This window comes from Lichenostomus cassidix, chromosome 24, assembly GCF_008360975.1.
Source record: "Lichenostomus cassidix isolate B80296 chromosome 24, HeHo_3.0, whole genome shotgun sequence".
NCBI classification, from domain to species: Eukaryota; Metazoa; Chordata; class Aves; order Passeriformes; family Meliphagidae; genus Lichenostomus; species Lichenostomus cassidix.
In genome coordinates this window covers 5,328,864-5,356,535 of record NC_139504.1, presented here as the reverse complement: position 1 = coordinate 5,356,535, position 27,672 = coordinate 5,328,864, and the positions used below count along the sequence as shown (strand labels likewise).

The following is a 27,672-nucleotide window of genomic DNA, read 5'->3' as shown; positions in this document are numbered from 1 at the left end:
AGCCTGGATGACACAGGGGCTGGAGTTTGTTCTGCTCTACTTAACCCCAGAGGGATCCCAAGGCCATGGTGGAGCTCTCCATGTTTCCTACTGGTCAAACTGGGAGAAGGGCAGGAACAGCCAGCAGAGCTGTGTCCTGCTCTGGAGATGTGTCCTCCACCTCTACAAGACTGTGTGAGGGCAGGGAAAGAAAGGCAAAACTTCCCAAGGTTTTATTTGAGGACACTGCTACTGTTACTGTGTACAGAGAAAAGCACAAGCACAGCCCCTGAGTGTCTGCATCTACCCTCGAGTTCACTGCAGGCAGCCTCGATGCAATGGGGGGATTCACCCCTTCACTGGGGTGTAATTACACCTCCACCAGCTGCTTTTTCCTCCTCTCTTCTTTCCATACTTTAGCCAAAGTCACAGCCCTGAGTGTGGATATTCTCTTCCCTTCAGAGCACGTTGCTGCCAAAGGAAGGGCATGCTCACCTCAGCTGCCATTTCCTCCCTGAAGCCTCAACAGGGCATCCTTTGTGAACTGCTACTACAGCTGGTCTAGCAAGGTAGTAAAAAATGGAGATAAAGCAGTGGGCTGTGGGAGCGAAGGGGCTTCTGCCTTCCTTGGCTGTATTTGGTTAGGAATACAGGAGGTTACAGTAGAGAAAAAGCAGTTCCTTCATCCCAGACGTGGTGGAAAGGTGGGAGGTGAAAGCAGCTGAGGTTTTTTCTGAGCCTGGCTCAGCCCTGAGTCCCAGGAGGTGCCCAGCAGTTCATCAGTGGGCAGTGAAGATGCCGTGGAATCCGTAAGGCATTGGCACCCCGACTTCTGCTCGCCCCAGCTCCTGGAAGGTCTCTGCATCCAGGACAAGCAGGAAAGCACTTTGGTTCTGCAGGAGGGGGAGAAAGGCAGAATGAGTATCCAGGCTGAGCTTCTTCCCACAGTGCCCACAGCAGAGCCCAAAGGCACAACCAGGCTACAGAAGGTCTAAACCTGCAGGCCAGCAGCACCGAGACTCACAGGCTCCACTCAGGAAACACTGACATTCCAAGGAAAACTCCTGCTTGCACTGCCTGGGCCTGACCATGGCAGAGCCACACACCACAGGGAGCACAGAACTCTCTGCCAGGGAGCCTCAAACCCACTTTTTGGGGTTTAAAAAGTGTTTCTAACGCCGCGTGACTTTGACAAACTGCTGACAGCAAGTTACCTCAGTGGGGGAGACCACCACAGACAAGATGACTCCACTGTCCTCTGCCGTGGCGTTAGGCACTGGCACAAACACAGGCTCTGACGGGTAGGATCCCTCCTCTTTCCAAATCTAGCAAGCACAGCAACATATGGATGAGTTTCAGGAACATATGGATGAGTTTCATGTCATTAATACTTGTCTACTGCAGTGAGCAGAGCTGCAAGTTAGAGTGCTCCCCACAGAGGCACCTGGAAATATTCTGTGCTCTGAGAAACTTGAGAGTTTCCACCTTTTAATGAATTCTTTTGATGTGATGGTGCCATCCTCGCCTCTCTGGTGAGGTGAGGTGAGTGTGCCATGTTCACAAGGTGCCAGGTGAGGGAAGAAATTGGAAATCTCATCCCAGACCCATCTGGGCAAAGACCCCTAAAGCCCCCAGGAAATGCCACATCTCCAAATCCACTTCAGTGAATGGACTCCATGATCTGACTTCACCTCACCTTGAAATTCTTGGTCTCCACATCCACCTTGATCAAGGAATCTCCCACCAGGTGCCCAAATCCACAGCCGTAGAAGTAGCGATACTTCCTCCCGTTGTAGTGAGCGTAATTGATCTGGGGGAACTCCAGACCCCCAACCTTCTCAAAGCCCTCAGGGTGGAGATTTTCATGTGTGCACCAGACCTGGGAGAGATGTGATGACAGCAGGGCTGGGACAGGGCAGAAGAGCTGCCCAACCACCAAGCCCTGCTCAGCCCAGAGGTGCTGAAAGCTCTGGGAAGACAATGGCACAGGGTGGCACCTGCTGCATAAATGCATTTGTGGTTCCATGCTGCATAAATGCATTTGTGGTTCCATGCTGCATAAATGCATTTGTGGTTCCATACACACCTTGCCATCTGCATTTTTCACAGCCCTTGCCAGGCTGTAAGGCAGTGGGTTCAGGTTTTTCCCCACAGGTGTGTTTGAATCCACGTCCAGAGGGAGAACAAAGCGGCGAGGGAAGGCTCTGGGGACCGAGGCATAAACCTGTTACAGAGACACAAGGTGATGGTGATGGAGAGAGGAGAGGTATTTCAGGCAAAATACACTTTTGGGGGACAATTCTGAAGTTTTAGACAGCCCTGAATTCTTCTTTTTGTTACATGTTTTACCACGTACTGGTAAGGTAAGGAACATCATGGAAAGAAGTTTTCTGCACATTCCAGTACACCCCCATTAAACTAAATATAATATATATAGTATATATATATTATATATATTATGCATAAATATAATAAATAACTCCCCCATTAAACTAAAGCTCTGTTCAAGCCAAGCTTAGACCCTGTCATCTTCCCAAATGTTAAATAGACAACAATGTTAAATGTTAAATAGATGACAACGACCCTATTTTGGTGCTTTTCAGTTACTCCAACCTGCAGCTCAACAGTTAAAAGTGAAACTTCACTTTAATCACACCTGTTCATCCTGAAACCCGGTTTTTAAAATCTTCTGGTTCGTGTAACCTGCTGAGGAACTCTGACAGACAAAGCACGGGCTGGTGAGCAACCAAAAGCACTGAGCATGGTTTGGGGAAAGGACACAAGGCATGCCCAGACATGCCTGAGGCTTCTGGTGCAGTGAGGTTTGAGATTCTGTTCTGAAATGACTCCTGTGTGAGCCTAAAGCTTGGGGGTGATGCCACTCAGCTGTTGAAGGATGTGGGTGATGGAAAGAGGCTCCAGCCACGTCAGATTCCAGCTGGCTTGTGCTCAGAGAAGGGTGAAAAAAGATGGGATTAACACCCTTTTGTACTGTTTTATGTTACAGGATTAACACATCTGTCCACACTTTAACAGATGAGCGTATTCTGCTGTACTTGAATATGCTCCAAAAACACTTGAAAAACCAAAAGGCAACGACAAAGGAAAGCAGAACCCAGTGGGACACAGCTGAGCTCCTTTCAGGTCAGAGCTGAGCTGGTTCTGGACAGCTCAGGACTCAGACAGAGGAAGTTCAGCCCTGTCTGAACACGCAGCACACTGGGTTTGCAACAAACACATCTGCAGGGCGACCAACTGATAGCAGCCCTGCTTTTCCCATGGCTGACCTATGCAAAGTAATGCCCCTCACGTGGCCTGAAATTGGGGTTTTCACAGAGCTGGACATAATAAATCATTTATCAGAACGTGCTGGTGTGAGGTGACTGGGGGGAACAATGTAGGGCTTTCCGTGGTATTTGTGCTTCTGTGACCTTCATACAAACTGCTCCCTTTCTGAAGTAATGCCCTGAGGAACACAGTTCCTTTTTCCACTTAGAAGTCATGCTAGAACTCATTTTGCATCATTTCTTGGGGGGAAAACTGTATTACGGAGGGATGAAGAAAACAAATGTCATTAAAACCAAGATTTTAAACCAGGAGAACATTCTGCCAGGCTGTGGAGTTCTGCATCACACACCAGCTCGAAAAGTTTCAAGGGAATGTGAAACCTAAGAGGAAAGAAACCATCAAGAGATCATAATTTCAGTTTTCATGGAGTTGTGGCATTGTTGTCCCCATGGTGTTTTCCATTCCATGAACCTGCAGACAAACAACTCTCAGCAGTTGTTTTGTCTCAGTAGCTCCTGGGGAGACAAAGGCAGAGATCTCACCTGGTCCAGCCCTTCCCCACTCCTCCTGAGGTTCTGCAGGGTGTACAGGGCCAGGCTGGTGCCATCATCCTGGCAGCACAGATCCAGCACCACGCAGCCCTGCTCCTCGAAGGCGTTGATTTGGTGGAAGCTCACGAAGGGTTTGGTGCACCACTGCCCTGGCAGCACCTGCAGGGACACGGGAAAGGCTGCAGCTCCTCCCCACAGCTCCCAGCCACACCTCAGAGGGATTTATCCTCTCTGTCCCCTCCTCTTTCATTCCTTGGGATTTGCCTTCTGTCCTCGTGTTGCTACAAAAGGGCTGCTTTGAGCCAGTAAGGAGCAAAAAACAGGAGAGAAACCAAAAAATCCAGCAGCCCCTTGCTGTGCATCTTTCACAAGTTCTGACCTTTTCATACCCTGGGACATGCATTTCAGTCCCAGGAGCCCCAAACTGCTTCTTTCTGCCTATTCCTTCAGAGCTGGCAAAGAAATGAATGATTAGAGAGGAAAATGCATGAAGAAATCCCATTTCTAACCAATCTACCCCCCAGTTTTAAAGCCTTTATTGCTGTAACCTCAGTATTAATTCACAAACCACCTATGGCTGCTGTGTAGCACTTTTGGGATCTAAAGCTCAGCTCAGCTGCTGCAGGGCCCAAAGACCCACCTACCTCCCCAGTGTGCTTGTTCACCACGTGGAAGTAGGTGTTGTGCTGAGGCTCCCAGTTTATCCCATCAAAAATGGCTTTTCCACGGAGCTTGGAGGTGATGATCTTCAGCAGGTTCAGCCTGAGGGGCTGCTCGATGAAAACGATGTAGTTTTCAGTCATTCCTGAGGAGGGAGATTTCAATCAAGAAAACACCTCGAGGGCAGAGGGAGCTGGACAGTTCCTTCCTGCCTCCCGTTTGCCCAAATCCCGGATTTTGGGATGGAATCTTACCGAAGCTGTGGTAGTAGGATGGCTTTGCCCTGTCCATGGGGGGGATGGAGCACAGCACTTTGGCTCCCTCCAAGGTGTCCCCAAGGCTGGGGTCCTGCGGGGGAACCCTGATGATGTTATAGCTGGAGCCTGCAAAGGGGAAAAGGTGTTCAGACCTGGGGGTTGTTCAGCCCTAAAGCCAAACTCAGGCTCTGCTCCTTCCTGTTCCCCAAGAATACTTGGGATCACCTCTGCTAAACTGGGCAGAAAACCAAGAGGCGGTAAAGCATTCCACAGAGGATTATCTACTAAAGGAAAAACCCAAAAAAAAGGAAGCTTGAAAGGATGTGGTAGGATCTTCTCAGTCTGGGAGAATTCCAGCTCTGTCTGCAGTGCTATCCTGCAATAACAGGAGCAGGAAGAAAATCAAGCTCATAGGAAATGAAAACTTCGAGCTTTGGTGATGCTCATTTAATGAATGTGAGCGTATGAGCAGGAAAGAGCAGCATGTTTGAATAAAAATAATCTCGTTTGGGGTGTCCAGCTGAAAAAAGCCTGTGCTGCAAAGCTGGACATTGCTGAGGCCAAAAGGAAATGAAAACAGCAAGAATGAAAAGTGATCAAAACAGGGAAAATGTGGAACGAGCCTGAGGCATCACAATAAAGGGCAGTGGCTGTTTTCAGAGGCCTCCAGAAAAGAAGGGTTTCACAGAGCTGACAGGGACTGACAGCTCTGAGCAGCCATGTGCATGAAACAAGATCCCATCAAGATGCCCAGAGTTCTGAGAAGAAGAAAAATATCCTATAAATGCAGTTTTGCTGTAAGACAGGCAGGCTATTGGAAGAGATTCCATCTTCTCCCCTGCAAAAAACCTCATTCTGCTCATCAAAAGCTAATTATTGTAAGGGAAAAACACGTGACTAATTGTTAAATTTATCAAGATGAGAAAGATGGGACCTAAAAACAAATCATGCTCCTGTTTTCCAGCAAAGCTTGGGAGAGGAAGAGGAGAATCTGCTGGATATTCCCAGGCTAAAGTCAGAAGCATCTGAACCTAAATGCAGAGAGAAGCCAATTGTATGGGACAGACTGATATTGACCTTTTGACTCAGAACAGCAATTTCAGGGTCCCTTTGGGTGTTCCTTTAACAGCTATCCAAGAGCTACCCCAAAAAGCCAGGCCTGCCCATGGCCTTCTCACCATGTTTCCCATAGGAATTGCCCATGTTGTAGGTTGTCCCATCAGCCTCGTAGTGGGGATGAGCAGTGGCTCCGTTCACTGCAATAAACTTGCTCCAGTCCACCTGCAAACGCCAAAGGTTTTCAGTCAGTGCAGAACTTTCCCAAAGGTTAGTTTTGTGGAGGGCTGAGGGAGAGGAGCAGGTTTTATTCATGGTTAATAACGGGGGATTTGGGCTTCAGCCTTTATGCTGCCTGCAGTCTTCCTGAAATCCTTGAAAATTAAGAATATTTCTCTATCAGTAAAGCAGGACTAATAGCAGTAGCCACTCCTTGGAAGACATAAATATTCCTAGTGGCACAGGTGCTGACACAGTGGGAATGTTGCCCGTAATAAGCACAGACAGATGTGTGAAGAGACAGTCACTGCCCCAAAAAATCACCACGCTTTCTGTCACCAGAAGCTTAGAAAACCAGGTCTTATTTAGGCATTTGAAACTGGAGAGTTTAACCGTGAAATCATCCCTTCCATTCCTTCACTTGGCCAAAAAAAGGAAAAAAAAATTACCAGTGTGCATCTAAAAAAGCAGCTTAAGGGGATTTTTTTTTTTTTAATGACAAAGTGGTTCAACGGAGCTGAACCTAAAAAACCCCACGTGTCTTCTCATCACTGCATTCTGGTTTACAAACAGAGCAGATGGCAAATCACCCAACTGCCCAGGATCCATCGGTAGCTGTGCTTTGTACACAGTTTATTCATGACTCACTGCTGACCCTGGAGCGAGGGAGAGACTCTTGGAATGGCTCCTCAAGCTGCTCTGAGCTGGCATTTTGCAGTGCCAAACGGGCAGGAAATTCTGATTTTGGAAGGGGAGAATCCACCCTCAGTCCTTTCAGTACTTGTCCAGCCCAAATCCCCTGACAGGGAGCAGGCAGGGGGACACTTGTGCTGTCCTGTCCCAGGTGACATCCTGCTGTCCCAGCCAGCCACACCCCGAGGAGAGGATGCACAGGACAGAGGGAAAGACTCCCCTGATGTTTGGGTCATTTTCTAGAAGTGAGAAAATCAAGTGGCAGCTGGATCACCCCTCTGCAACAGAGGTTTCAGTCAAGACTCTGAAGGGAAGCTTTGGAGGGTGTAAAGCTTGAGGAGTGAAATGCAGATAAAGGGAGCAGAGGTGGAAGCAAAGCACCAGGGAAGGAGGCAGATGTGAGATGTGCAGTGTTAACTTTTTCTTGCGCACGGAAAAAAGTTGTTTCCTGTTCTGCTGAGAGGTGCAGACAAGCCCAGGCAAGCAGGGAGAGCAGAGGAGAAATGCCAGCTGTGCCCAGCTGGGCAGTGACAGCATCTCCACCCCTGTTGCTACAAAACTGTTCAGGGACTCAGCCGTGAAGAGATGCTGCTGGTCCAGACAAACCCCTTTGGAATTTGCTGACAAACCCCTTTTTGCTGCACTTAGAAGCAGCAAGGTGTGATTCTGCACCATCTGTCCCCCAGCTCCCTCATCCCACCTTTTCCTTCGTTTCCAGCGTTTCTGGGTCCACCTTGTGCATGAAGATGTTCTCGTTGCTGACGTAATAATCTCCTTTATACAGCACATAGTTCACGCTGGCGTTGTCGCTGGGCTCTGGAACAGAAATCCTGGAGTTGTGCACAGCTCATGTCACATTATGGCAAGTTAGACGTGTTTAAACAAATAAACCCATTTGCTGTGACGTTAATCCCCGTGTGACTGATTGGAAATATCTCTCTAATCTACGAAGGGAAACTGTGTGTGCAGGTGAAGCTGGGTTAAAAGGACAAGGACAGGGATGGAAATCACTGCTGGAGCTGGGGAAGGCATTCTGGGGAATCCCAGACCTACCCACGACCCATTGCTGGAGCTGTGGATAGGTCTGGAATGTCTTGAGAGAGGTGGGGTGGAGATTTGGGGAGCTTCACAGTGAGTGAAGGTGTGAGCACCTTGGGAAAGGGCAGATGGCATGGCAGGAGGGGATAAGGAACAGAGGACGTTCTCCTTGTCCTTATTCTCCTCTCCTTATCCCTATTTTCCTCTCCTTGCCATCAGCAGACAGTGGCAGATTTGAGGGCTGCTCCGGTTTTATTGGGGAACACTTTGCTTCCCTTTAAGCCTCTTTCTTCCCTGACGTACACAGAATCCTACAGGTACTGGAACTTCCATTCCTGTGCAACTGCATCCCTCACCCTACTCCATAATCTCCTGCACCTTAGTCCAGGAAGGGAGGGATTAGCCCACTTACCCTACAAGCTTAGCAAGGCGAGGTGTTTTAAGGGCAAAGCTGGGTCTCAGGTAGAACATCAGGGTGTAATGCTCATTATCAGCACTGCACAGGATGTTCTTTCAGGGACAGATTTCTGTGGGAAATTTGCAACCAGATCTGGGCTTGAGCGAGCTGAAGTGGCACTAAAACATGAAACTGTGCTTCCCCCAGCTAAGGCTGACAGCAATTTACATAATGCTTGTGTTTGGGTCACATCCTGAGAAAAACACAGCCTCACAGAAAGCCTGTCCCACTTCCTCACACCTCCCTTTCCACCTCACCACAAGTTCCTGCAAGAAAATCTGAGAGCACTTCTCATTTCTTACAGAACCCCTTCTTACGTGGCGGCTCGAAGCGGGACAGGAAACGCCCAAAAACGCTTTTGCACGGATCTGGCATGGCCAGGGTACCAAATTCCGAGGCCACAATGCGGCTGTGCTGGCTGTTCCTCAGGTAGGAGCTGCTCTGCAGGAATCTGCTCCTGTAGGTCACTGTGCCATGGGCCAGCTGGAACTGGTGCAGCAGAGCCATGCCATCGAACCAGTGGTTAAACCTGCCAGGAGAGAGAAATGGGAGATAAAGGAGTTATTTGTTATATGATGCTCTGTGGTAGCCTCTTTTTGGTTTGTTTGTAAAAGCTGGTTCACAGGCACAGCTTTGTTTGGGAAAACACCTGAACCAAATAAACCAGAACAAGTGCATGTGGGGTGGGAAGCCTGAAAATGCTGTAATTTTGGGGAATAATCTACACAGGTAAACCACCCACTCCTGCACAGGGAATAGAGTCTGTGCTGCACTGTACAACAATAGAAATTATTACTGCAAACCCAGCAGCTTTCAGCTCTCAGCTTCCTGCAGGGTGTTACTCTCTCCAAACCAAGAAATTTGGGAGACTTTCAGAAAACCTGATAGTCTAACTCTGGGAATATGCTAAGGAGATCAGCTTTGGCCAGTTGCTGCCATCAGCTTGGTTGGCAGTTGTCTAGAATGACATATTCCAAGCCACAGGCTGCAGGTGCTTTCTGGAAATACTTTAATTTAGTATTTATAAAATAGTGTCGATTTTCTTCTAAAGCAACTCACACCAACTCTCCCAATTCCTACCCTGGATTTCAGAGTGCTCAGGGGCAGATTTTTGCTCAGGACAGAGGACTAGAGGTGGGGATGTTTCATCCCCCAGCCCACCACGGTGAGTTGTCACCTCTCTGTGACTCAGCCTCTCAGCAACTGCTCTCCAGTGAGTGACACCAATATTTCTTCCTCCCCTTACTTAAAATGAAACTAAAAGATGCTCCAAATAATGGTGAAGGGGATCCGCTTTAGGTTTAGATTTCAGGCCACAACCTGAATTTTAAAATTCACGTAAAGGAGACTTACTTGTCATTGCCGAACTCAAACTTGCCAGGGCCGTTCCTCAGCAGGTTTCCATTGATCCATTTGGGAATGTGTCCTTTGATCTTGGCTGGGATGGGCTCAGGGGTCTCCTCCACACTCTGCACTAGAGGGGAGATGCACTGCAGCCCCCTGGGTCTGTGGCAGAGGATTTGCTCCTTGGGTGGGCTGGGCAGGTAGTTCTTGAAACCTGCAAAGAGGGCAGGGAGAGCAAAAAGCAGGGAATTGGATTTTCACCAGAATAAAGTGATAAATGCTAGATCTCGAGATTGGACGTCAGGGAGAAGAGCATTCAGCATCTGCAAGCAGCCAAGTTGTAGTGGATACTCAAGGCAAAGCTACAAAACCTACCATATCCACAGGAGCTGAAAATTCAGTGGATTTTACTCTACTGCGTAAAGTTAACAAGAGTTAATTTTAGTTAACAAGAGACACCTGTTCTGCAGCCCAAAGGAGGTAATAGAATATAGGAGTCTAGAAAAGGTGATAACTTTTCTTTTAATGAAAGAAATTTATACCTGGATTCAATTTCATAAATAGCTAAGAGAAGAAAACAAACAAAAAAATAGAAAAGAGAAAAAAGAAAAATAATCTGCCATCCCCAAAGAATGGAAGTCAGGAAGAACACAAATGAAACTGAGCTGAAAGACATTTACAGGACAAAACAGATTTTTAAAGGAAATTAAAAAGGAGGTAAGCAATAGCAGAGAAGGATAATTTCTGATGGAGCCTCTGGTCTGACTGCAAGAACACCTTATTAGTCCCATTTCCAGGACAAAAGCCCCACCGGGGCATGAAGTGATTGGAACGCCGTGAGCGAGCAGTGATGTCAGTGATTGGCTCCATCGCCTGCTTTGCAAAGCCTCATCAACACAAGGATTGTTTTAGCAATCCATTTAGCTGCATTCGGGGATTTACCCAGGGGTGCCTCTCCTCCCCTCCCCGGCTGGCACCTGCCCATCCTGCCCTCCCTGGAGCTGCTCTGCTGCTCTCCAGGGAGCACAGAAGCAGCCTGGGATTGGGGAAATTGGGGTGGGACTGAAATGCTGATCCAAAAGGGCACGTGGCAGAGAGAGCTCCACCAGCCAGGGTGGTGCAGACACCACTCACTCAAAGGAATCCGGGCTGTTGCTGAATTCATTCTGATTTTTTTGTTCTTTCACCGCTGCTGCTTCTGGCCTACATCCTTTCATCCAGGTGACCAAGTGCTGCTGCTGCCCAATTAACCTCCTCTGAAACCCTGAGCTCAACACCACCAGAGGAAATTTGCTTTTTCAGCCAGAATATCTGCAAAGGAGCTGAACTGGCAGGCAGAACTTTCCTAAACTTGTTTCTCTACACAAAACCACCCACAGGTTGGGTGTTAGGAACGCAGGGAGGTAAAATGTGAGATTCCAATGTGGTTCTTCGATTTGCCAATCCCCAAATCCTCCTTTAGATCACTAAGTGTTTGCAGAAAAGCAGATTTAGCTTGCGAAGGTGCAAAATAATTAAAAAATAATTTTTAAATGGGGGGAACGCATCCCTGAGGAGACATTTTGATTCCAAGCAGAAACAAAGCTGGCATGACTTAGCATGGCACTGCATTGGAACTTCCTGGAGAGCATTGTAAATGGAAATTTTGGGAAGATATATTCCACAAAAGAGCCTGAACAGGACTGGAAAAGACCTCCTGCATCATCCCCTCCCAACTGCTGTCCCAGAAATTCATCTATAAGAACTCTGTTTTAAATATCTCTATGTCTCCTGGCACCTATTCCCTCTTTAGGTAACTACCCCTTGTCCTAATGATCAGAAAAATGCTTTGAATTTACCAAAAGGACATTATTCTTGTTTTTCTGTCAGCTCTGTTATGTGGCTTTGGTAGTTTTCCCTTCCTCGTGTTGCATTTAGGGTGAAGAATCATATCACTTCCTAAGCTAAGTAAGCCAAGTTCTTTTTGTTTTCCTTGTCCTGTGATAACCATTCACGTGATCATCTCGGTAATCCTTCTTGAAATCTGATCTAGTTAGAATTCATCTCCTTAGAATTCATTCCAAGGCATCCCCTCCAAAGTGGAGTTTTCATAGAATGGACCATACACAAGAATATTTAAGGGAATGTCCCAACCCCAGACCAGAGAGGGAGAAAGAAGCACAGCAAGAGAATGGATTTTTTTTTTTTTTTTTCTTCTGGGAATCACTCAAATGAGCTGAAGATCCTGGTAGAAGTGTGTGAAAAATTGGATCAAATCACAAGACCCAGATGAGCCAAAACAGAAGCTTCCAGAAAGATTCAAGTAAATTAAGAATAGCCAGGAGGAAGGGAGGGATGCAAGAAGGAAAAAAAAAATCTTACATTATCTTCCCTATTGAACAACACAAAAGAATAATAATTCTAAAAACTGTTACATTTAGCTGCACTTTGAACACACGGAACACAAACAGCTCCTGCCTGAACACAGTTAATTAGGAATTTAAAAGCTGTGTTTCACCTTCAGGGGAAAACAGTCATAAATCATAACTCTTTGTAACACCCAGCTACCCAATAAAGGACCAATCTCTCTCTGCAGAAGGCAGAAGACAGACTGGTTTTCAATGTTAAGTGGAGCATAAATAAAGTCATTCCTGCTACTGCTCTGGCTATGCTCCAAGATGGAAGAACTCGAATCCCCAATGCAAGCTCTCCAGTCCCAGTGGGGCTCTCCGTGTGTGCTTGAACACCTGAAAATCAACAAAGATCACCACCTGCCCTCTCAGAAACCTCATTTCTCCACAGTAGTCTCCATCCTAGCTCCGACTTTTAACAACAGGCTTAAGCTCTTTGGCATCTCCGAGCGGAGGCAGTGCCAAACACGGAGCTGTAACTTTCCTCCAACCTTTTCTAAACATAGCAGGCAATTACTGCAGAGTTATCCTGGCCTAGCTCTTTGTTCATCCCCTGTTTCCCGGCACAATGCGCCATGATTGCACTGCCCAGCACAAACTGACAGCCCCGAATTAATTATTTATTGACGTTTCCATCCAGAAATGGTGGGACGAAGGATGAGGATCTTGAAGAGAAAGCTGCTGGGGGTGGAGTCACCACGACTCAGACATTAAATTCTACTTCAGCAGCAGTGGGTGGGACATGAAGTCATTAATGGTGGCTGGAGGAGCCATGGGAGCCATTTGCTAGCCCGGGAAACACGTGGCAGAGAGAAAATCCATTTCGATTTTAACCTACAGGTTCCAACCTGAGGCTGAGGAATCGCCTCTCCACACACAGTCTAACTGTTTGACTCACAAGGACCACCAGAATCAAGGGCAGAATTTAGCCAACAGAATGGTCAAGGCATTCTTCAAGCAGGGAGAGCGAAGCAGGAATTCTGTTTTCCCTCAGGACCATTCCAACTGGCAATAATCCCCTGGCACAAGCTGCATTTTGTTCCCTACGAAACACAGGTCGGAGCAACAGGGAAGCAAACCAGTTTTCCCCAACGCCCAGCCCGACCTGGAGCTGTGGATCAGTGCCCTCCAGACCCCTGCCTGGACCCTGAGCTGCCCCTCGTGTCCCACAGGGATTTGCGAAGGGAAGGCGCAGCACTTGCCTTGGGAATGCCAGGACGTGCTGGGCTCCTTGTTCCATGCAGCTGCTTGGTTGCCCATGGCCAGGGGCTCAGCCACCCACTTCCTCGCTTAACAGACAAAGAAGCAAAGAAAAACATGACAGAAACGACAGAAAGCACAGGAGGGGAAAAATAATTGAGAAAAGGAGCAAAGGAAGGCTCAAAGGGAGGAAAGGAGAAAGGCGACAGTGAAAGAACATGAAATGGCTTTGAGTTTCCCAAAGACACCAGCAGAAATACATTCTACTCTTTGGGGTCTTCTGGTGGCACAAGAAGGCAGGTTTGAGAATCTTTCAGCTCTTTGGATACCCCAGAAGCAATGCTTTGAGCTTAAAGGGCAGGCAAACACCACTACCATCCAAAAGCAGAAATTCTCATTAATTAAGCCATGATTTGTATTGGTTCCCAGTTTGTGAAAATCTCGGGCAAACAAATGAACAAAACGAAGCGAACAAAGGAACGAAAAAGAAAACCCAAACAAAAAGCAGCTCAAGCCGTGCAATTGACACGAATTGCAGAGTCGGGTTGTGGTACAAAAATCCTTCGGGAGAGTTCCCCGTGTGCACGGTCAGATTAAAGCCTCAGCAACGCCGCAGCTCCAAAGAAGCCTCTCCGAGCCCACTTCCAGCTGGCTGCCTCGCCCAGAGAATCTGCTGTGTGCTGCTTTCCCAGCTCTAAACCATCTGTATCTGCTGTAATCCTCGCCTCTCCCGTTTATCTATTCGATAAATAGCAGGGGCTCTGCCATCTAACAAAGACACCGCATCGCTCGGTGCCGAGTTGCCGACAATAGAAATGGAATTGTCCTCCCGACGCGACAGCAGCGGCAGGGCAGCAACCCCTTTCCCTAGGGATGGGAAGAAAGGGATTGTTTTTGACGCATTTTACCTGGAATGAATTGCACCAAGGCGAGGAGGAATTGCCGCAAGTGAGCGAGCAGGAGGCTGGCGGCGGAGAAAAGGATTTTGGCTAACATATTCCGGCGGGCAGGAGGCATCGGCTGGGAGTGCCGGGCAGAGGTAGCGGTGCCAGGGCGGCGAGCAGCAGGCAGGGATGGCTCGGGAGGTGAGCGCTGCCTCTCATCATCCTTTCACAATAAGAGCCGTGCGCGGGCTGTCCGCGCTGCGCTCCGCGCGGCTCCTGCGCGCTCTGCGGCCGCCGAGCCCGGCGGGCACCTGGGCCAGGTGAGCTGCGACTGCCAGGGCCTTACTGCGCCGGGAAAAGTGGGAGCTGAGACCGCCAGGACATTGCCGCTCCGGGAAAAATGGGAGCTGAGACTGCCAGGGCATTGCCGCCCCGGGAAAAAAATGGGAGCTGCGACTGTCAGGGCATTGCCGCGCCGGGAAAAAATGCTCCAGCGCCCTGCCATAGCTGGAGAGGCGGGAGGACGGGAAAAAAATGAGATGGGGATCTATGGATCAAAGCAGCCAGGCTTGCAGGCAGATCCTTTCGGAAGCCCTCTCGCCTGGTCTTCTTGCTCATCTCCCAGAAATACTCGGGATACAGCGTGCTTTTGTTGCCAACCCCCCGTAGTCATTTCGCATCTTGGTGAATCGCACGGTTGCAGGAATATTGGTTGTCACACCGCGTTCTCTCTCCCAGTCCAGCAGGATGGGCTGTGCTCTGCTGTTCCCAACTGAGCCGGACCTAGGATGGACCCTTTCCCTCGGGATGCCTCGAGGAAGCTGCCAGCGCTTTGAAAATGTGCTGGAATATTTATTTCATGGTATTAAGCAGCTCTTGAAAGCTGTCCTGTGCCTGGAGGGGGAGCAGGGCAGGAGGCGCAGCACCCCAGGGACCCCATTCCACAGACAGGTTAATACTTATCCTAAACCTGCTGCAAATCAAGCTCATTTCTTCCTACCCGTCCTGCATTCCTTTAACTCATCTCTTATCATGCACTCCCTTGAGTTGTGCTTTCTCCCAACAAACCCAACTGCTTCAACCTTTTCTCACGGATCACTTTGTCTCAGCTCTTTATTTAATTTCTGGTTTCCAGAAATCTTGATTACTGCTCGACCCTTCATCTTGAGATTGCAATGAATTTCCAGGGTATGTTATTGAGAGCATTTGTGACCTCTAGGTTGCTGCTCTTTAGAAAACAGACTGTATCCTCTAAAGTCCTTCTTCTAAGTCATTTGGGATAAGGAGGAACAAGCAAAGCTGGAAGCAGATCACTATACAATACCACATAGGCTGATCTTGCAGAAAAAGAAATGAGTATTGGTTACTTTTAAACTCATATATTAGCCCCTACTTACTAGTTTATCTTATTTTATGTATCATAAAGGATGGTGTAACCTTACACCAAGCTGTACTCACTGATAATTTTTCCATATTAAGTCAGCTATTTTGATAAAGGATTTAAAAAAAATATATTGTTATCTAAGTCATAGTTCAGAAATTTTCTTCAGGCTCTCTCCAGGATGGGATTTAGGCTGACTAAGTTGTGAGTCTTTGCCTTTTTTTTTTTTTTCTGGCTTTTCCCCCTGATCATGCAAAACACCCACTCTGTTCTTTTCCAATGCCATCTCCACCATCAGGATTTCAAAGACAATTCAAAGGAAAAAAATTAAGATTCCAGTGAATTCTGATTAGTTCTGGACAGAATGTCAATAAACCACTCTTTTACCTACTAGATTTGGTATTTTTCTATTCTGACCCACATTGTTCCATCAATGCTAAAAGGCAGTTTCATTTTAAGTAAACAGTCAGAATTAGCCTTTTCTCAGCGAAAACTTCCCATCACTGATTACCTGAACACTTTCTGCATTATCTGTTATTTCCCATGTTTAGATTTTAGACAATAGAAGAGCAATGAGAAGAATTGAGTTTTTCCACTTACACTTTCCAGCCTGTGGAGAAATTCACATCAAGCTCAGAAACACAAAAGGCTCAGTGTCAAGATCCCCTTCACTCCAAGAGGGCTGGAACTTCATCTAAGATGCTTCCAGATTTTTTAAAAAATCCATTTATATTCTGTTACTGATCTGTCATCTTAGACCTTCTTGTTAATTTATAGGCTGAAGCTTAAACGAGGAGGGGAGAAGCTTAAAAGAAAACGTAGTTCCCAGCTGAGCCTTGCTGATCAGATTTGGCAGCTTTAAAGCCAATTACTTTTCTGTCCAAACCTCCTTGAGTAAAACTGGAAAGCGGATAGGGACGGGATGGGTGCCAGTTGGGTTTCATGAGGAGCTCAGTCCTCAAGGAGAGCACGAATGAGCCTTTAGTGTCAGATCAGAAGAGAAAACTCGCTTTGTTTCTCCCAATAAACGCCAAAATCCGTAAGGGAGGCGATTTGTGGGGCGGATGAGTGGTAAACAAATGGGAAAATGGCAAAATTTTTAATGGTTTCGAAGGAAAACAGTATGTAAAGAGTCTGTCCATATACTAAGATATCAGGTGGAACACTGCAGAGCAGCCAACTCTACATTTTTGGCCAGCACAACAATTATATAAAGCTCCCTTAAAAGACAGAGAGATAAATGAATGATTAATGTGTTGCCATTGCTGAAATATTTAGCTTCAAAAGAGGTGATAAAAATTTCTTTTCAACACATCTTTTTATCTTTCTGAACTTACCATTTCAAGCCAAAACTCTTTAAATTAATGTAATTCATTCTACTTAGTTTTTTTTTTAAATATATATATCCTCACCTATATTCATGCAGCAAACCCAGAAGCTTTGTTGCTCTTTGTAATTAAAAAAATTTAATAATTATAACCACACTGTTCGTAAGCTCACCTAAGTTACTATGGCCATATTCACTGACTTTACTTTCAGTAGCTCCTCAAATTCTAAATTCCTCTTATTATCCCAGAAATCCTGCTCTATTAAATCTTATTAAATGGAATGACAACCATCTGTATAAGAAATCGCTGTAGCAAAACAGGAATCATTACTCAGAAAATGTATCTTGCATTTAAGTGCACTAAGCAGCTCTTCATTGTTCTAAAAAGTGGAGTTTTACCAATTTTTATTGGATTTAATGAAACTTTTAAATAGAGCAAACTGCTGCAACAGGAACACTTAATCCCCTAAGGGAAAAAACATATAAAATTATTGTACCCCAAAATCCAAGTTCTGATGCTTAGTAATAGTTGATTAAATCAGCCACATAAACTAAACCTAGATAATCCAAATCCAGATGATCTAAAAAGGCTGCATGCTTTCTCCAAGCACAAACAGCTAAAATGTAGGTAGCAGGCAGATATTCATCAGTGATTACATTTGTGTAACTTTTCTTGAAAGCCTTGCATAAATATCTGTGGGTAAATGGCTGAGTTCAGACCTCTGACAGACATCATTTTGAAACTCTGGGCTGTGTCATCACCACAGATGAGTGTGGAGTTTAGAAACACTCAGCACAGTGATGAGTAATTAGAAACCCTCAGCACAGGATTTTAGAAAATGTCACTCTCTAAGTCTTCTTCTCTTTTTCTGCCACATTTCTCTGTTTAAACGGCAGTGACTGCAAGGTGAGAACATCAGGGACAAAATAAGAGGCTGCTAAACATGATGGAGAGCAGTGGTGAGACTTTTGAAAGCCTTTAGATGCTAAAGATGCAGATAGGCACCTTATGGGATTTTCCAAAATTCCTAAGCATGTAAGGCGCTTACACCATGCTTAGGCACTTTGAAAATCCTGCTAAGGACATATCTGCATCTTTAGGTATCTAAATCTCACCCTACATGTCCAGTTCCTCTCGTTATTTGTTTTAAATCGTGTCACTGCGACACGTAGCACATTGGGCTTTGAGCTAAGGAAAGGGGGAAAGGAGGATGGATTAAGTCTGAGAGGATTTAAAGAGGAAATCACTGCACACTACTGGGGTAAAGATGTAAATATATCTTATTCGAGTGCTTTTCTTTATTACATAAGTCCCACAGTTTGTACAAATGATCCTTTGTACTCTCCATGTTTCATCTTTTTTCTTTCTTAACAGAGTCGACTGACAAGAAAGAAAAAGCACTCAGTGTTCTCAAATAAAGTGAGTACCAGCAAGCAACACTCACATAGCCAAATAGCAAAGTAACAGGACACTGTCATTCCAGACCATGTTAGCATTATCTATTTATTTATTGACACCAACAGCAAAGTTTTATGTTTTATATCAACATGGCCTTGCAAAGCTCTGCAAGTATTACAAGGTATTTTAAATTAAGACTTTATACTCTCCCGAAGTAGCATTCCTAATAGAACTCTCCTATTTCTAAACTGATCTTTTGAAGCTGTTTACACTCAGAGACAAAATGAAAATAACATTGCAAGTACATTCGATTAAGATTTTAACACAAAAACATTTTTTAAAGTAGAAAGAAAAAAAAGGAAACAACATGACCAGAAAATGGTTAACATGAAAAAATCTGAGGTCCTTTTCTACTTACATAATAAAAATCTATGTTTCACAGAAATGTTTTTTACTATTTTTAATAGGTTAACCAGTAAAAACCACATGGTTTAATGTCTTAATCCATTGAGTCACAGGATTTAAAATATATATTCAGAATCATTTTTACTACCTACCACTACACTATGTATTTAAACACTAAGTAGCCACTTAACTTGTTGAAAGTTTCCTGAACTGCCAGGAATATTTATCTAAGAAACAGACATCACAACACTGATAGCAGTTTATTTTCATACACAAACACAACCTTGGCTCTGCATTTCTGCAACAAACTCCGTTTAGCTTTGCAGAATATTGGCAACGGCAGTGAATCTCTGCTTCAGGCTCTCCCTTCTCTGCTTTAGCTGGTTTTCTATGGCTCTGGCTTCTTCTAAGATTTTATCAAGTTCCTGGACACAAGAAGAATCCAACTCTGCTCTTGAACTAAAATGAAAAAATCTGTAGTTAAAATCAGTGTTAATGGCATTAACTTTCTCACTATTTTTGTGTTATTCTTAAAAATGTGTTGTCTATCAATACCCAGTTTCTGACCAAATTAGCTCTCTGTTGGAACAGAGAACAGCATTTTTCTTTCAAGGTCTGAGTTTGACAGTTTTCAATGCTAATTTCCCTAAACTGCAGCCACCCATCCATCACCTAGAGAATTTAAAAATTGCTGTGCAAATAGGACAAAGTTAACTTGCCTTATAATGTCAACATATTCTGATAACAAGTTATTAATTTCTTTGCTCGTCTCTGTTAAGAGAGAAAAAACAATTTTATTTCAACATTTGAATGAATCTCAGCATTAAATTAGGTCATTCCATACTTACTTCCAGTACATTTAATACATCACCATTTAAAACTTTTTCCAGTGGTTCAGTGTTGGACTGCGAGTCCTTAGAAGGAGTTTTGTCAGACAACTGAGGAGTTTCTAAAGCTTCATTCTAACAACAGAGCACATTAGAAAAAAAAAACAACAAAAACAGGTTCTAGGATTTAAAACAAGCTTAGCACAGAGTTTAGGCGAAAAAAAAGAAGAGGTTTAAAAATATTTTGTGAGTGTTTTTGGGGAAAATGTGAGTGGAGTTGGGTTTACAGCATTTGGGGAGTGGGTGGGAAGTACCAGATTGAGATCTCACTATAAATACACTCAGATTTATTTTTATATATACACACACACATTTATATATAGATACACTGATATATGTAGTGTATATATCTAGTAAAAGCTGTGTACTTCAGAAGCTCATTCTCAAGAAGTCCTATATAAATATTTGCCCAGTGCTTACCCAATTTATTGTGGCCTTCAAGCCCTCAGGAAAACTGTGGTTCCCTCACACAAAAAAAAATCATTTCTGTTTCCCCAAACCTCCCTAAAGTGCCGTGATCCTTTGTGGTTCAGTCCAGAGGGGCCATGAGGGAGTTCCTCACCCAGCACCGCTCACCTCCATCTTTTTGCCTTTATTTCCCTTTCCATCCGCTTTCTGCGCGCTGCTCGCCCTGCCTGCCTCACGGGCAGCACGGGGTGTTTGCCGAGCGCTCGCTCGGGGGAGGATGCTTAAATAAAAACGTGTAAAACCTGCGATTTGCTCCTCTGCGAGGGCGCTTTCCTCATGGCGGGGCAGCGCCTCGGAGGGGCTGCAGAACGGTGGGGGGATGGCGGGGTGTGCTGAAGGCGAAATCCGGGGGGATTTATGCCTTTGTGGTCCCCTCTTGTCCCTTTCTGGTCCCCTCCTGTCCCTGAGGGCACCGAGGTGGTCAGGAGCTGAGGGTTCCCTCAGGATGACAGGGCCGGGCAGGGAGTGGCCGTGAGGGAACAGGGGACAAGTTAAAAAGGGACAGGGGCAGGGGACAGGGGACAGGGGACAGGGGACAGGGGACAGCAGCTCTCCTCGGGGCCGGCAGCACCCTCCCAGCCCTGCCCGGCTCGGTGGCACCAGGCACGGCCCAAGGTGCCGCGCAGGCCGAGGGAGCGGCTCCGGCCCGGGCTGTTCAATTAAAGCTTTAAACAGTTCCTCATCCATTCCTGTCAAATTTCACCTTCTAGCTGAAAGCTCTGGAATGCGTTTTATGACCGGTGGATCCTCCTCGAAACACGAGCCGTAAATTAGTGCATTATGAGAGATGAGGCAGTAGAAATTACTAACACCACTGAAATGAGGAGCGCTGCTAAAACAAGTAACACTAAAACGCACAACTGCCAAGACCGTTTTCTGTCTCACTCTCTCCAAAGAACACGTAAAAAAATTGCGTTTTCCTGAGGATTTGCTGCACTTCTGTAGGTAAAAGTGGTGTTTTGTTTTGCCAAGATTGAGTTACCCCTGGGCTCCTTTGCAAGAGGACCAAACAGGACACAAGAAGTCAGCAGTGAACTTTCTGCATCCAAAAAGATTAAACGCCACACTGAGTTATTGCTTTCCAAAATACTGGTATTGTTCCCTAGGGTGAAATGTATCATTGCCAGATCTGAAGTTATGGGAACGTAAATAACATATGTAAATCAGGTATGGAAGTTGTATATTGTGATGGGTGGTTTATGTGATATGGGATATGATTTATATTATGTAAAATATGTGATTTATGTTATAGGACATAAATTTTGTCTCTGGCTTGTTCTCTTTTTTTGTTCCCCCCTTTTATCTTTATTTTCTGCTTTTAGGAGTAAAAAGGATCTTAATCTCACATACGTTATCCAAAGAGGCTTTGAAATGAAAATCCCAGCACGAGAAATCAAAAGAATGCTGAAAGAATGAGAACTAAATACTTCCATAAAGTAGAAACCATTTTTAATAAGCTGCCAAGGCCCATTTCATTTAATGCTCAAATATTTTATAGACATTTATGCTATTAGCAATACTGTTTAAACATTAAGAAACAGATAGGACAGAGTATGTTAGCAAAATGTTCCTAAGGTGTTTACTTAATTGGGTCACCTTTAGTAGGTTTTAGTAACAGAGCACCTGAAGTCAAACAAATTAAACATCTGAATTTTCATTTCCATTATCTTATGGATGTGATGGTCTATGGATAAAGCTCAGACTAAAAACAACATTAAAATAAGATTATCTAAGGGGTGACAGTTCACTCTTACTGGCGTTTCAGTTCCTTTTAAATTGGAGAAAAATTGTCTAAGCCATTACTCTAGAAGTAGTTGCAGTTCCTTTAAGATTGGAGATAATAAATTCCAGGAGAAATGAAAGTTTAACCTTTACCACAAAAGCTGTTGTGTGACTGAGAGTCTGGTCCTCAAAAATACGAATATGTACACTAAAGAGAAGGAAATATCTTTTATTCAATGTGTTGAATGACCTAATTGAATTTTAAGGCTCTCAAAGGCTGATAGACCAAGTCCTCCTTCCTGACAGCTTTATATGGAATATCAATAGGCCAAAAACATTAGGGCCAACAGCTGATACAAAATAAATAATTATCTGAATGTATGTTTAAATTTAAATGAAAAATTATTAGTACAGTATCAATTTTTTAAATAACTTTTTTTTTTGCAGTGAAATGCAAAGAATCTGTGAACAAGAATCACCCAAATGGGGAACTCTCCTGAATAAAGCTCTGGTGCCCAAAATTCAAATATATTAAAAATCAACCGGGGTGATGAAAAGACACGTGAATATTATTTTGAAGCTGAAGAAAATTATCCAGAGGTAGAAACTTAAAGGGCTGAAACAGAGTGCTTTAGCTGAAAAAGATCAAGAGGCATTTTGATCCTGCTTGCAGGAGGAACTATTTGTTACGAAATGGATATTGGGAAAATGGACAGAAATGGGTGGCCAAGAAACAGAAGTCAGTTACATTTAGAAAGATACAAATATATTTTTTGTGTCCTGCTGGAATTCAGTCTGTAAATAAGGATATATATTCTTATCTGAGACAGTAGCTAGAAAAAATGTGTTTTTCTTTGCTTATCTGTTGCAAACAGGATGTTTTAATCTGATGCTAAATTCTCCTGCTTTTTAGGTTTCTTTTGAATCAATTTCATTTGTTTATTGCAAAACTTTAAAGAAAGCAGTAAAATTTCTGTTGCATACACATAGTTTTTGTTTACTTGAAATACACTTCTCCCAAGGTAAACCACGCTAAGTCCAGGGTTATTAGTAAAAGAGACAGTGCTTTTATCTTTATAATTTCAAATAAGATTTAATGGTGTGCTTTTAAGCTCAAAATTATCTCCCTGATTTTATCACACAGATGTTAAAGCATTCCCTATGAACTTTGGGTTTCTTATTTTTACCTCCACCAGCAGTGACAGACACACGAACAGCTGAGACAACATCCTGGGGACTTGGGTTTGGGTTTGATTTGGGGGGTTGGGGTGGTTTTATTCATCCCCACAACTTGGGGCGCTTCAGTTTACCCACGGAGCTGCAGAGCTGAACGCCCTAAATTCTGATCAGGATTAGAATCAGCAAATCCAGGCATGGAGATTGCAGATAGCCAACAGGTAAATCAGTCATTTCCAAGCTCGCTTTCCTGGTTTCTGGGGCCTGTCCCATAACCGCAGTTCCAGCTTTAAACATTCATAAAGGCAGGGCGGGATGCAGGAACCGGGCTTTATCCCAAAACAGGAGCTGAACTCCTCTCATCAATCTTCTTCTGCCCAAACGGCTGGGAGAGGAGATTTCCTGCCCCGTGCCAGCGTTCCTCGGCACTGCTGCCATCAAGAACACACCCGCGGTGATTCCCGTCCCAAAGCGGCTCTCCGCAAGGGCAGTCCGGACGGGCACGGACTGTAGCTGTTCCCAAAGTGCCGAGCAGGCTTCGTGGACCGGCTGGAGATGCTGGTGGAGCAACAGGACGAGCCCGCTGACCTCAGCGGGACACCGAGGGCACAAAGCCACCCTGGTGCGCGAGATTTGCATAGGCGCTGCCCGCGCCGGCGAGGAGGGGAAATGCCGCGCCAGAAATGCCGACGTAGGCAGAGATCTTGGGAAAGCGGCTCGATTCGGCCGCTATAAAGCCCCTCCCGGCAGCTTCTCTCCGCCTGGGGCATCCCCGGCAGCGATGCGGTGAGCCGGGGTGGCTGGGACAGCCGCGATCCGACGGGAGTTCCTGTCCGTCCGCAGCAGCGCCCGCCCGGTTCCCATCGCTCTGCTTCGCTCTGAGCAGCCAGGAGGGACCACCGGGAGCCATCCCTGCTCCCACCCACCCATCCCGAGCTCCTCCCGCCTCCCATCGCTCTGCTTCGCTCCGAGGAGCCAGGAGGGACCACCGGGAGCTATCCCTGCTCCCACCCACCCATCCCAAGCTCCGCCTGGTTCCCATCGCTCTGCTTCGCTCCGAGGAACCAGGAGGGATCACCAGAGATCAGCAGAGCCACCTCTGCTGCCGCCCCGCATCCCTGCGGCTCCTCAGGGTGAGTCATTCCACGTCCGACAGTCAGCTGAAAACTCCTTTCAGGGTCTGCCGTTCTTTTCAAATGTGCGTGGTAAAAGGTCTGATGATCATCTTTTACTACTCAAGGCTGGGCTTGATGATCGTGGAGGTATTTTCCAACCTTTTTGATTCTATGATTCTGTGATGAAGGGAAGAAGCCAGTCGTTTTGTTTCACCTATAAATATAAGGGTGTTCCCCTTCCATTTTATTTCCCTTCCACCTTTTCCCTTAATCCTCTGTCAAAGGTCCTGCCTGTGCCTGCCCCTCGGCTTTAGAATAACAGAGTCGTCCTTGCCTTTGTGGTTAGTCTGCTGGGGATGAAGCTTGCAGGGTTGGGAGTTGTGGTATCTCGTTTCTAAGGCTTGGGGAGTGCCAGTTTGCAAAGAAAGATGCTGCTGGGAGCCTGGCTGCCTCTTCTGCACCAGAGATCATATAGAAAGGGAAAAAATCAATTGCAAATACTTTTCTCAAAGTGGTTCGCTAGAGGGGCAAGAAAATCACCGCCATTACCAACCCTAATCGTTATGGGCGTGGGTGTTTACTTCATGTTGATATTGCTCATTTCTTTGGTATAAGAAGTATTTTTCAACTGGTAAAAAAGCTTTGGAAGGGAGCCGACTGTTTTTGATTGCACAATAAAATCCCAGTGGAAGAACCAGATCTTCCCATTAGCTCAGCTGGTTTTAACACATGGATTATGTTTAGGGATGTAAGGGATGACTTTTTGAGGGGCAGTCAGAATGCATTCTAATTTTTTGGTATTTTGGAAGCTCATTCTTTTCTAGGGGTAGCCTGGTAAAATCAGTCTGTGTGGACTGAGCTTTTATCACTTTATAGAGCAAGAAGCATGGAGCTTAACTCTGATTCCTCTCTGTGTGCTTTGGGCAGGGTGAAGATGAGTGCTGAAGAGATTCTGGTGCGTGCAGTAGAACTTGGAAAAAACTTCTGCCTCTATTTTGACGGTAATTAGAGCATTTATTAATCTTTTCTGTTTGAATACTGATTTAACACAATTCCTTTGCCAGTCTGATTTCACCTCATTTTCCCGTAAGTTTTAGTTTTAAGTGTTGTTAGCCAAGGATCTGAGCCAGGGGAATATTTGATGCTTACATTAAACATTCTGGGAAGGGACTCTCAGAAGAGTTGAAATACTGGGGTGTGGACTTGGAGCGAGTAATTTCCAATCTTACAGAATAAAGTTTGTTAGAAGACAGTTTCTTCTCTAAAAGCAATTTGTAATGCTTCTTGTCCTTTTGCTCCCTTAGAATAAAGGCACTGATAAAACCAAAAATTTGCATGCAATTATTCCTCAGTTTTAGGCTTAGAGTGACCTGCTCACCTTGAAATAACCCTGAGAAAGCATTTTGCATACCTCAGCTTTGGGGGTGACTCCAGTTCTCAAATGACTGTGGGTTTCACCATTTGTTTTGCTCACAACAACCCTGTCTGCAGTGACAGCACTTGGTGGCACTGAGGATGTGTAGGTGGCTGTTTGTCTTCCAGCCTTGCCTGGGTGCAGAGTGGTTTCTCTTGTGGGGGCAGAGCTTAATGTTGTTTTTTCTTTCCTTTTTTTTTCACGGCTCCCTTGGAACCAAGATGACGATGGTAAGATGAGAGATCATTTATTACCTTTATTATCCATTTCACTTACTAACCCAGAGAGGACAAGTTTCAAACTGAGAGTGGCAGCAAGAAAACCAGAGCTACATCTCACTGCTCCTGGCGCTGCTTTAATTCCTCCTGAGGCACAGGAGAGTATCTTCCCTGACAGCACCTTTCAATGCACTTTAATTGTTGGGCAAAATAGAGAACTGTTGCTTCTGAATTCTCACTAGCAAAGACAGAAGCTCCTCTGGCTTATAACTTCCTGTATTCTGGGAAATCTGCTTCAGGCCAGAGGTGTGAAAAATAATGTGGCCTTCCTTTTGTTTGCTGTCGTTCTAAGAATTCACCTCACACAACATCCACAATGCCAAGACTAATCTGGCAGCAAACTGTCAAGATCTGAGGAGACAACAGCTAAAACATTAAGAATTTTCCTTCATTGTTCCTGCAGAGCTGGAATGTGATGCCCTTTGCAGGGAAAAGATTCTGCACCGAGTGCTGAGGAACGTGCACAGCCAACTGCTGGTGGTGCGGCCAGACCTGAACGTGGCAGCTTTTGAGGATGTGACAGACCAGGAGATGCAATCTGGTAATTTCCAAATAGAAATCATCACCATTGCCCTGCTGCTTTGTCCTAGAGGTGGTTTTATTCTTTGTAATCATCGTGAGGGGACTGAGAGCAATGACTCAAACTTCATTTGCAAGTCAAATTCTGTGTCTTGGGTGAGATTTCTGGGTTAGGCTGAGGCCTGCAGGATGTCATGCAGAAAAAGGGCTGTTAAGATTTTGGCTTGGCTCTGACCCCAAAATCCTGAATTTCCCTTTTTTTTTTGAATGTTGGATTACAAAAAATCATTTTAAAATCTAAACAATGTATTGACACCACAAGGTCTTTCTTCTAGTAGTAGTTAATAAACTTACAGCTCTGGCTTTGACCTTTAGGGTGCTTCAGCCATTTATTTAGAACTGTACTTGTTGACCACATTTCTTTATGGAGAAAATATGATGGTCTGCTTTAGATGGTCACTTACCCATCCCAGTTTCACCTTCTGCATGCACACAGAAGGATCTGAGTCCTCCCCCCTGTCAATCCTTTAATCCTGGCTGGTACCCTCAGCTGCTTTGGTGCACACTGGTTATGGCTTGATTGCACAAAGTCAAAAAGGTACAACCTGAAGTCATAACAATTCCAGTCCTGGCTCTTCTGCCAGGAAAAATGTCATGGGAAGACAGCTAGAGCTGCCAGTGGGATGGTAAGACATCACTGAGTTCAGTTGTTGAAGCTCTCTTGAGGCAGATAATCAACAATAATCAATTTATTTCAGGCAAAGGGATGCAGTTCAGCATTCACTGCTACAAAACCACCACCCCCTCAGCAGGGCTGCCTGTGGCCTTCAGTGTCCAAGTGGAAGACAAAAGTTATTACATGTGTTGTGAGAAGGAACGTGGGGAGATGATTGTGAGATTTAAGGTAAGGATCTGCTTCCCTCTCCACATCTGTACAAAACCAACAGGCAAAATTAACAACTCAGACCTGGAATTAAACTGGTCAGGCCTTGTGCTGGGAGTAATCTGTTCCCTTTTTTCTCCCTCAGGAAGGAGAAGTTCCCAAAGAAATTCCTGGTGAAAGCAACATCATCTTTTTCAAAAAGACATTTACGTCCTCCTGCTCCAGAGCCTTTAAGTTTGAATATTCCCTGGAACAAGGAATGTTCTTGGCCTTTGAGGAAGAAGGCTACTTAAGAAAATTAACTCTAAAGAAACTGTCAAAAGATGAAGTGGATGAAACCATGAAGATAAGTGTATCTAAGTTTAGCCAAGTTCAGAATGAAAATCACAACCTATAATAGAACACGTCGACAGTTTTAAAATATTGTTTTATAAAAGCAACTTTAGTATGTCTTTATTCAAACAAGCCAGTTTTATGTTTTCACTACTGTCAGTACTTACAAAAAAAATAAATTTTTTTTAAAAAAAGCAAATTCTTGGCAAAAAGCAGCAGAAGAATGTTTTCCAGTCAGACAGCATTAACACACTGAAGAAAAATGTGCATATCTATACAGTCCTGTAGATTTTGATCCCTAAAATCTTTAGTGGCTGTTGGTCAAACAGCTCTTGAATTAGATTTGGGT

The 27,672-nt window shown here is 45.1% G+C and overlaps 2 protein-coding genes and 1 long non-coding RNA gene across 6 annotated transcripts; 1 reads left to right on the top strand and 2 right to left on the bottom strand.

Moving 5' to 3' along the window:
- Positions 1–187: 187 nt before the first annotated feature.
- On the bottom strand, positions 188–15,373 carry BCO2 (beta-carotene oxygenase 2). Of its 2 annotated transcripts, XM_085081722.1 has the most exons (13): positions 14,041–15,373; positions 13,135–13,221; positions 9,552–9,756; positions 8,516–8,727; positions 7,404–7,519; positions 5,914–6,016; positions 4,733–4,861; positions 4,463–4,623; positions 3,810–3,977; positions 2,066–2,203; positions 1,676–1,858; positions 1,194–1,304; positions 188–872 (listed from the first exon to the last, which is right to left on the bottom strand). In XM_085081722.1, the coding sequence occupies exons 1-13, from the start codon at positions 14,147–14,149 to the stop codon at positions 759–761; spliced, it is 1,836 nt and encodes a 611-aa protein (XP_084937848.1). In that variant the 5' UTR covers positions 14,150–15,373; the 3' UTR covers positions 188–758. The 2 variants fall into 2 exon arrangements, with proteins under 2 accessions (XP_084937848.1, XP_084937849.1); XM_085081723.1 differs by lacking the exon at positions 13,135–13,221 and having other exon boundaries at positions 14,041–15,371.
- Positions 8,506–27,455, top strand: IL18 (interleukin 18). Of its 3 annotated transcripts, XM_085081726.1 has the most exons (7): positions 8,506–8,627; positions 18,100–18,144; positions 22,053–23,914; positions 24,824–24,897; positions 25,992–26,129; positions 26,866–27,011; positions 27,136–27,455. In XM_085081726.1, exons 4-7 carry the CDS (start codon positions 24,831–24,833, stop codon positions 27,385–27,387), a joined length of 603 nt encoding a protein of 200 aa, XP_084937852.1. In that variant the 5' UTR covers positions 8,506–8,627; positions 18,100–18,144; positions 22,053–23,914; positions 24,824–24,830; the 3' UTR covers positions 27,388–27,455. The 3 variants fall into 3 exon arrangements, with proteins under 3 accessions (XP_084937852.1, XP_084937854.1, XP_084937853.1); XM_085081728.1 differs by lacking the exons at positions 8,506–8,627; positions 18,100–18,144 and adding an exon at positions 20,420–20,828; XM_085081727.1 differs by lacking the exons at positions 8,506–8,627; positions 18,100–18,144 and having other exon boundaries at positions 20,420–23,914.
- LOC146427558 (uncharacterized) lies at positions 19,274–20,533 on the bottom strand. The gene is made up of 3 exons (XR_014856376.1): positions 19,992–20,533; positions 19,400–19,490; positions 19,274–19,299 (listed from the first exon to the last, which is right to left on the bottom strand). It is a non-coding gene; the product is annotated as an uncharacterized LOC146427558 (long non-coding RNA).
- Positions 27,456–27,672: the final 217 nt, after the last annotated feature.